The sequence below is a fragment of the Rhododendron vialii genome, chromosome 13a (genome assembly GCF_030253575.1).
Source record: "Rhododendron vialii isolate Sample 1 chromosome 13a, ASM3025357v1".
In the NCBI taxonomy this organism is placed as follows: domain Eukaryota; kingdom Viridiplantae; phylum Streptophyta; class Magnoliopsida; order Ericales; family Ericaceae; genus Rhododendron; species Rhododendron vialii.
Window position 1 is genome coordinate 2,481,805 of NC_080569.1, and position 9,833 is coordinate 2,491,637.

The 9,833-nt window shown below is 36.2% G+C and overlaps 1 protein-coding gene and 1 non-coding gene across 2 annotated transcripts; both read right to left on the bottom strand.

Annotated features, from left to right (window-relative positions):
* Window positions 1-1,800: 1,800 nt before the first annotated feature.
* Window positions 1,801-1,907, bottom strand: LOC131315459 (small nucleolar RNA snoR100). The gene has a single exon (XR_009196787.1). It is a non-coding gene; the product is annotated as a small nucleolar RNA snoR100 (small nucleolar RNA).
* A 573-nt stretch (window positions 1,908-2,480) lies between these two features.
* LOC131315194 (adenylate isopentenyltransferase 3, chloroplastic) lies at window positions 2,481-4,093 on the bottom strand. The gene has a single exon (XM_058344311.1). It carries the CDS (start codon window positions 3,668-3,670, stop codon window positions 2,711-2,713), a length of 960 nt encoding a protein of 319 aa, XP_058200294.1. The 5' UTR covers window positions 3,671-4,093; the 3' UTR covers window positions 2,481-2,710.
* Between the last annotated feature and the right edge of the window lie 5,740 nt (window positions 4,094-9,833).

Sequence of the window (9,833 nt, forward strand, 5' to 3'; positions counted from 1 at the left end):
AATTGAAAATGTGATGTGACAAGTATTGATTATTCAATTTTAATTATGTCATTATGAATATCTACATTATTAACCTTAGCAACCTCTTAGATAAATAACTAAAAGATAATATAACAACTTTTAATTATCCACTTTTGATTATTCCGTGGATGCTCTAATACTTATCTCTAAGCAACCTTTTTAGTGTGTGATCGTAGAATTTGACAAGATGGAAGCATGCGGCGAGGAGTGAAAATTGACAAATAGCAACTTGTACTACAATGGGTGATGGGGAACCATGCAGCACCCTCTAGCGCGTTGCAAGTTTCAGTGTCTTAATTCTGTCAGTTTGTTTAGGTAATTTATGATCTAGGTTTTTAAAATAAATTCCGAAATTTTTTTTTTTAAAATTTAAATCGTTCAAAACTCTTTTAAACGGTGAAATGCAACATTGCAATGCGCAGCGATTTTAAGGCAAAGCGCTGCACCAACCCGCCTTCCGGGTGATGGGACCCCATAAACAAATTGTCCGTACTCTGTCCATCGTCTCTCTTTTTTACTCCTACTTTACTTTTCTTCCTCTGGATTCTAGTAGTAATTTCAGAGGGGGTGATGGGACCCCATAAACAAATTGTCCGTACTCTGTCTATCGTCTCTCTTTTTTACGAGAAATTATTCGCTGCCCCAAGGGCAACACGTGTATTTGCCGCCTCCCACCTTTTTTTTTGTTTTTTTTGATCCGCTGCCGCCTCTCACCTTAAATCTACTTACATGCGTTTTTTTCTCTCCTGTCCCACTAGACACAGCATTTTTTTCTAAAATTAAGTGTTTCAAATTTTAATCCGTTTGAATGGATGAGAAAATTTTATTTTTTTTATCATTTAATTCTAAAGGATCATAATTAAATTTTGACCATAGGGCTCTCGTTGATTAGACATAAGAAAGTCGTAGAATCAAATATCTCTTAGGATTAACTAACGAGAGCCCTAGAGTCAAAATTTAATTATGACCCTTCAGAATTAAATGATTAAAAAAATAAAATCTTCCCACCCATTCAAACGGATTGAAATTTGAAGCACTTAATTTTTTAACCATATTTTTTAATATATAAACTGAAGGTTGAAAAATTAAGTGTTCCAAATTTCAATCTGTTTGAATGGGTGAGAAGATTTTATTTATCTGATCATTTAATTCTAAATGGTCATAATTAAATTTTGACTCTAGAGCTCTCGTTGGTTAATCCTAAAAGATATTTGATTCTACGACTTTCTTATGGCTAATCAACGAGAGCCCTATGGTCAAAATTTAATTATGACCCTTTAGAATTAAATGATAAAAAAAATAAAATCTTTTCACCCATTCAAACGGATTGAAATTTGAAACACTTAATTTTAGAAAAAAAGCCGTGTCTAGTGGGACAGGAGAGAAGAAAACGCATGTAAGTAGATTTAAGGTGAGAGACGGCAGCGGATCAAAAAAAAAAGGTGGGAGGCGGCAAATACACGTGTTGCCCTTGGCAGCGAATAATTTCTCCTTTTTTACTCCTACTTTACTTTTCTTCCTCTGGATTCTAGTAGTAATTTCAGAGGGGATATGGTCCCGTTTCAGAATACCTTCTTAAAAAATAAGTATTTATTTCATATTTTTAACAATAACATAACATAATATAACTCATCTAGTTCCCAATAATTGAGGGTATGGACGAAAGATAATTGGAGACAGACTTAACATTTGGCAATATATGCACAAAGTGGTTGCTCTAAGAATACCACTAAAACAGTGGCCCCCCCTAAACCTCCAAGAACCGAAGAGCTACAAGGACGTTTTGTTGTAAAACCATTCCCTCAAATCAAAGCCAAATGCATCAGAGAGGGCAGGCCTAGAGACTCAAATCAATTTATGTGCACATTACCATGCTTCCTTCATTGATAGTTCAGAGCATCGGTATACACATTATTATTTCATATTTTCAAACTCAAAAATAATGTAAATGAAAAATAAATTTTTAATTTTTTTTCACCGTATTAAAGATCTCAATGAGATCTATAAAACAAGATTCATATTGATAGAAAAATAATTTGCGTAAACATATGATTTTTGAGTATGAAATTACTTTATTAAAAAATAAATCCTTATTTTCCTTTCCGAAACGGAGTCTCACTTACCAACTCAACTTTTTTCCACCAAGAAATTCAACTTTTTCACTGCATATAATCACTCCAAACTGTATCGTTTGAGAAGGAATCTTAGGAAGAGCATTTTATAATATGGCAAATGTTTGGGATGTAAATGTTCAAACACAAATTCAGAAACAAATTCATTCGGAGCTATTTGATTTATGTAAATCTCACAAGCGTTGGACACGTCTGATCTCACGAGCGTTGGACACGTATGTAGATATATATGTCCGGATAATTGCTAGCCATCCTAGCATTGCTCTAAAATCCTCTCAAAACGAATACTACCCAATCCAAGTTTGAAACTAGGGTGATAATCATTGAAAAAGCCGCATTATTTTAATTATTATGCTTCAAGTGGATGATACTATTGGTTAGTAAACCATAGTGTCATATCATACAAAACAACAAATTACTAGTATATCCTAAAATTGTCAAATCTCATATTCCACTATAACTCCTCCTTATGATTCAGATGTATGAGCCAAATTAGTAGATCAATCTCACCCGTCCACTCGTACGTGGACCAATTATACCCATCTTCCACTATACAACTAGTGTCCCGCCGCCGCCATAGCCATACCCTTCGCCGCCCCCGCCGCCCACTTAACGGCTGCCGTGTTACCATACCCCTCAGGCCCCACATTATGAAGGAAACGACTCACGATCCCAAAGCTAGGCCCCGCCACCATCCTCTCCCATGCCTCCTCCGCCTCTCTCCCCTGTTTTCTGAACATTTGGGTGGCGTCAAGCCTGTGCAGTTTCCACCCCTTCACATTCCTCAGCCTGTATATGTTTTCCAATTGCCTGCGCACCAGTTTCCTCGTATTCCTCTTCACCTCGTCAACCACTTCTCGAAGCAGATAAGCTCGCGCCTGTTTGTTCAAAAGAGCCTCCGTTCGGAAGTACCGATCGAATTCGGGCACCCCGATCGCCGTCTTTATTCCTCTTGAGTAGTCTGACGAGGGATTGAACGTCTTCCTCACCTCGTCTACCATTCCGGCCTCCACCATCCGATCGACCCGATCGGACACGAAGGAGCAGAGGACGGGAATGGAGACGTCCACCCAGAGGAAACAGCATTCGTAGTTCTCGCTCTCGACTAGGGCTTCGATGTAAGAGTTGGAGCCACCGGCGATGATCGGGAGCCTTTCCCGGTTGGAGATTGATTTTATTGCCAGAGATGCGGATTTGGTGAAGTTTGCGGCCGTGAAGTTGGAGTTGGGATTTACTGTGCCTAGAAGGTGGTGTGGGACCCCGCGCTTCTCTGCTTCGGTGATCTTGTTTGTGGCTATGTCGAGTCCCTCGTAGACTTGGATTTTGTCGGAGTTCACTATCTCCCCATGGAAACGGGTGGCGAGGTCGATCGAGAGCTTGGATTTTCCGGTTCCCGTGGCGCCCATCAACACCACAACTTTCTCCTTCTGCGGTGGCAGGCGGAGAAGTTGGAGGTTGAGGCCCCCACCGGGCGGAATGTTGAGCAAATGTGTTTGTTTGCACATAACCATAGGCATTTTGAAGAGAGACAAATTAAGCTAAAACGCACACCAAAGTAAAAATTCGGTTCTGCAAGGAGCGGACACGTGCCAAGTACTGTCAAAAGGTTAACGAGGTTGGTGACCTGACGTTAAGGAGCCGATGAATAAGCAGATGATAGAACTTAGCAAAATAGCATCAACAAAGGGGGAAAATTAAAAATAATGAATGATCAAGAAAATCATGCACACTTTTGGTAGAGATATGTATGAAATGGGTTGGATGGTTGTGGAGGGAATTCCATATATAGGCCTCGTTTGGATTGTGTACGGCACACGCTATATATAGCTTTTCTTCTTCTTCTTTGCTTGCAATGAACTAGGATAAAATGAACGTCATGCACAATATGTGAAGCAAAAAGCTTTGTAGTCAGGAGCTAGCTAGCTTCCACTGATCGATCATGTCCTTATGAGGGAGTTGAGGGTCTTGTATTTATATATATATATACACACATGGGCCAAATGGGAGCACGTCTCTCTCTCTCTCTCTCTCTCTCTCTCTCTCTCTCTCTCTCTCTCTCTCTCTCTCTCTCTCTCATTTTGTTAGTGGAGTATAGCGGCGATAGTCAACTGGAACTTGGGTGTGAGTGGTTCTAAAAGGGAATCGCTTAAAGTTTCCAATTTAAATGTGTAGTGCTTATTTTTTTCCTTTTTTCAAGGGTATTTTGTATTGTATAATAATGTGTTTATTTTGTTCTTGGTTCTGTTGGTTGGTTGTTAAGTGAAATTTTACTCACCGTGGGCGTGGCCAGCTAATATAGCAGAGTATGAAATGGGTCAAGTGGTGGTGATGTTGTTTCTAAGAAACAGTGGGCATGCATGCATGAGGTTATGTTTTTTGTGGGTGCATGGTACGGACAAATTAATGGTTTTAATTAAGGTTTTCATAATCATTAGTATTAGGGACATTAATGATTTTTTAATTAACAACATATGACCCTGCCTATTTTAACTAATGATGTTTGTTAGGAATTGAGTAATTTTTTTTTTTTTTTGGGCGGGGGGGGGGGGGGGGGGGGGGGGGGGGGGGGAGGGGAAATCAGTTGATGAAGAAGGATAATGACAGAAGATGCACCCTTGTTATTCATGAGTCATCCCGACCAAGTATATATTCAATAGTCCGGGAGTACCGTCGCGTGGTACTCTGGACCATTTTACAAGCACACGTTCATGTGTAGTCTATAGTCTATACACTTAGTGACAGACCCACAAGAATATGGGGTTCGTGAAAAATGATCCAGAGTAACACGAGATGGTACTCCCAAATTATTGTATAATTTCACTACCAACCTGCCCTTGGCATATCTTCACAACTAGTCTACCGTCCTATTAGTATATAGGTTCCATTTTTTACACAAATGTGATCTAAAGCATTATTTTGATAAACGAATATTTGTACTTTTGTTGCATAAAATGGCTGATAAATAAAATTATGTAGGAGTACAACAAGATGTAATTTGATCGAGCGTCTAATCGAGATTAAATTTTTCAAAAAATATCATTTTTTGTTGGACCAATACGGTGAATAATTTGAATTAATCATCATTGTGGATCTAGGACGAAGTTCATTAGCTCACAAGTAAATACTAGATGGATGTGGAGAAACGATACACGGAGGGGAGATGATTTCGATTTTGACTTAAGGTTTGGAAATTCAGGTAAATTATTGCCAATGCAATCAATTTGTAATCTTTCGTTTTCTAGCAGTTACGAGGTAATAGTAATTACTCAATAAACCGGGAGCATCGTCGCGTGTTGCTCTGAACTACTCCAGAATCACTTATTTATGTAAAGTTCATATACTTAGTCGTGAAACACACAACAAGAATATGTGATTTTGGAGCGATATGGGTGCTCCCGGATTACTGAATACCATTTTCCTAGGTAGTGGGGAGAAGCATTTTCTTTACTATAGTTTATCCTCCGTGGGAACGCTCATGAAAAGATAAAAAGATAGAATCACATAACGATAATCATTAGCAATTTTTTCTGGCGGCTGATTTTGTTACTTTCTTTTTTTTGTTAATATCACTCCTCTGCAAGTGTATTTCAATTTTTTCTGGCGGCTGATTTTGTTACTTTCTTTTTTTTGTTAATGTCACTCCCTTGCAAGTGTATTTTTGGTGCAAAAATACACTTGCAGAGGAGTGATATTAACAAAAAAAATGAGTGACAAAATCATTTCTTTTTTTTCTAGGCTAAATTTCACTCATCTCCCTTGAGGTTTCTGCATTTGTTAGCAGAAACCTCTCCTGAGGTTTCTAAAATGTCACTGGCCTCCCTTACTTTTTGAATTATTGTGCACACTCTCCCTTCAGTCAACATAACGTTAAATCATTAACGGAAAAGTGTACCATAAGCATTGCTTCTTTGTTTTATGCCAAGATTACCCTTGAAAACAAACCAACTACATCCAACAACCAGATCACCTTCTTTTTTTTCATTTAAGAATTCTCTTTTCTCCCTTCCCAGTTCCCATGTAGTATCCCATACTTGCCATAAAATTATTAGACTAACGTCTTTTTTGAAAATTTGTGAAATTGTAGTACAATGATACTCACGCTACTTTGTTTTTTCCTCGTCTGTCTTTCCCCAGTGAATAAAGTTTCCAATGTCTGAAGACAACATATTTTCTTATCCAAGGAGCCACCAGTTTTAGCTCGGCTTCGTCAATAAATTTTTTTAAAGTAATTTGTATATACGCAAACAAAACAAATATATTGATATATCGGCATTTTAACCAGGAATTAAGATAACTAAGCTAAAGGAAAAAAAATTAATTGGTATTAAGGAGAGTTTCAATTTAGTCCTTTAGGTAACTCGACATTGCACCCGTAAGTCTGTTTTTAAAGCGATTACATGGAGTGGCATTGTGTAACCAAATCCATGAGGACACTCAGTGCCCAAAAATCTCTCCTCCCGGATGAAACTTGTGCGACTCGAACTCAATTGGTGTGGCACTGACTTTCTGGATCTGATACTACTTGTTGGACCATTTTTCCAAATCTCTCCTAAAATCAATTGGTTTTAAAGAGTGTTTTAATTAAATCTTTTATGGCATTCAACATCGTACCCACAATTCTGTTTTTAAAAGCGATAGCAAGGAATAACATTTTGTAACCAAATATATGGGGGTACTCTACGCCCAACACACCCAAAACCCAATCATCAACTTCCCATAAGCACACCCAATCTGCATTCAATTCAAGATATGGACTTGAGCGTATTTACTTTTACTTAATTATTAGCTCATACTCACCTAAATGTCCACCTACCTTTTTAGCAAGTGAAAAAAATTGCAACTTCCTTGATTTGATTGATTCATAATCTTTTTCTCTTCTCACAAGATGAGTTGAAAAAAGTCAAAAGATTTAGATAAAATTAAATAGGCATCTTCTTTACTCAACTTATTTAGGTGTCCATTTTAGAGGTTTTAAATAATTATGTTCTTTTCCTCAAAATTTATTATTACCCATTATACCCCTATCCATATATATACATATAATGTCTATCCTATTATTTCCTATATTTACGTTTTTTGTTCCCCTTTCAAATAGGATTAGTCCTATAATATAGGGAGTTTGGATTAGTTTAGGAAAAGAACACGTACAGTCACGTGATATAGAAAAGCAAACAACACAAACAAATCCAACCAAAAGCAAACACACACTCTCTCTCTACCCCGACCGTCCAAAACCTTTCTTCCCCATCAAGAAACTCTGAAAATCTTATTGGATTAATTTGTATCGATTTCTGTTTTTTTTTTTTTTTTGGAACGTACAGATGGTGTCGAATGCGAGCAAGAAGAAGGCGGCCCAAAATAAGGCAGCAGTGGCCGCCAAGAGAGGAGGGAAGGCCGTGGCAGCGTCTAAGGCTACCGCAATTGTTGAAGACGTGGCCAACGGAGTCGACACACTTCAGATTTCCAATCGGACTTGTACCGGTGTTCTCAGTTTGTTTTTTTTGGTAAACACCGGTGTCCTCTGTTCGCATCGTATGTCTAGCAGAGACGGATGCACATGTGGTCTTATGAGCGCCACGGCCTCCCCGTGGTCCCGATTTTTCATAATTATCTAAATATTTTTTTTGTCTAAACATCAAAATTATACATGATGGCTCCTCACCGAATAAAAATAGCGGACCAAAAAGGGCATTTTCAACTACAAATATAGTCGTGGATCAAAAAAAAAAAAAACTACAAATATAGTCAAAACTCTTACTTCGGATAGATGATGAGTTTCTCACAAATATTTTAATTATATTACTTGAGAATGAACTTATAGCAAAAAAATTAGTTCCAACTCAATCATATATTACTTTCGAATGTAAGGTATCGTTAAATTCTATTTTGATACATGCTTTAAGTATACCGTATTGAGAAACTTATATTTTTTTCAATTTTTAGTTGTTTTTTGTTTATTAAAATCACCTAGATATTGTGTTTGTTAGCTCCAAAAAGCCGTTTCCTTTTGGTTGGCAATTCCATAGACAAATCACACAATTTTTTTTATCCAAAATTTATTGAGTATTGGGTATTATTTGGTAGTTTAAATATTTTATATTCTTGATCAAAATTTCAAAATCATTTTTGTTCATGTTGTGGACGGCCCCCTCGTGTACAAAATCCTGGTTCCGTCCCTGATGTCTAGGGATATTCGGCTAATTTCGTCTGAAAATGGCCTATCTTTTTTCCTTTGGATTGTTTCAGTTGGTATCATTGTGTTGAGGTATGAAATCATGCGTAGGCAGTACAATATTAATTCTAAAGTGTATATTTGTAATTGTTGTTTCCATTTTTCAATTTGAAGGGTAAATTAATTATATTTGTTATGAATTCAACATATTTGAAAATGAATACGTATCCCGATGGACAAGCCACTTCTTTTTGTCATGATTTTTGTGTATGTGTTTCGATTTCTCCAAATTTTATCATCATTTGTATTTATTGTAATTTCGTCGAGACGATTTTACGATATGTCTTCATAATTTAAGAATCAACATGAAGAAAAAGGCCGAGGCCATTCAACCGCTATAATTTGAGTTTAGGTTTCTTGAGGTTCTAGGGGAACTTTACTAAAACAAACCGGTTCGAATGTTTTATGTTTTATGGTGATTTCACAGATTTTGACATGATTTCTGTATATGTGTTTCGGTTTCTCTGAATTTTGTCATGATTTTGTTTTACTATAGTAGTTCGCCAGCACAATTTTATGATATGTTGTCATGATTTTTTTTTCTGAATCATAGTGATTTCACAAATTTTGTCTTAATTTTAGTATGTGTGTTTTGACTTCTCTAAATTTTGTCATGATTTTAGTTTAATGTAGTTTCATAGGGGCAATTTTATGATACACGTATTCATGATAAATTCATGGAGAATTTCAAGTAATATATCATAAAAATTTATCATGATAGTTTTACAGAAATATGCCATGATTGTTTATGGACACCGAATATACATTCTTGTTTATGAATATTCATTTTTAAATTTATGGTAGATGTTAGTTTTATTTTTAAATGTTTTTAGATTTTAGGTGAGAGAAAATTGGAGAGATAAGATTAGGAGAGAAAAGATAGGAGAGAGAATGAGATAAATTAGGAAAGATAAGGAGAGCGAAAGATTTCAAATATTAGGAGTATGAGAGAGAAAGGGTAATTTTGGATTTATTTGAATTTAAGGATGGAAAGATAAGTTTTCAAACTCACTAGGATGACGACTTAAGTATTTATATAGGAAATGACCCTTATTTAAGTTCCCCAAAGATTTAACTAAACTGTAAAAAAAATTGTACTTAAACATCAAATAAAATCCAAAAACCACCAATAATTTTTCATAATATTAACATACTTAAACTCCAAATATTTTATAAGACTCCAATTAGTATGTTTTTGAAATTGTGTGAGTACGTCTATCTCATTCTTAAAAGTAAAGGAATTTCTAAAGATAAAAGAAAATTGATTTTAACACTCCCCAAATTAAAAACTACATGATTTTGGCACTTTCCTTTGAGAGTGCAGTTATCAATTTGAGGAGTGCCAAAATCACTCATTAGATAAAAAAAAATTGCTAAAATTCAAAGAAAACAGAATTCAAACTACCAAGTCAGGGATGGCTATTTTTTCATTGTTCATTAAATTTTAT

Excerpts from the sequence above, each read along its gene's own strand:
- LOC131315194 (XM_058344311.1), bottom strand. The coding sequence starts at position 3,670 with ATGCCTATGGTTATGTGCAAACAAACACATTTGCTCAACATTCCGCCC.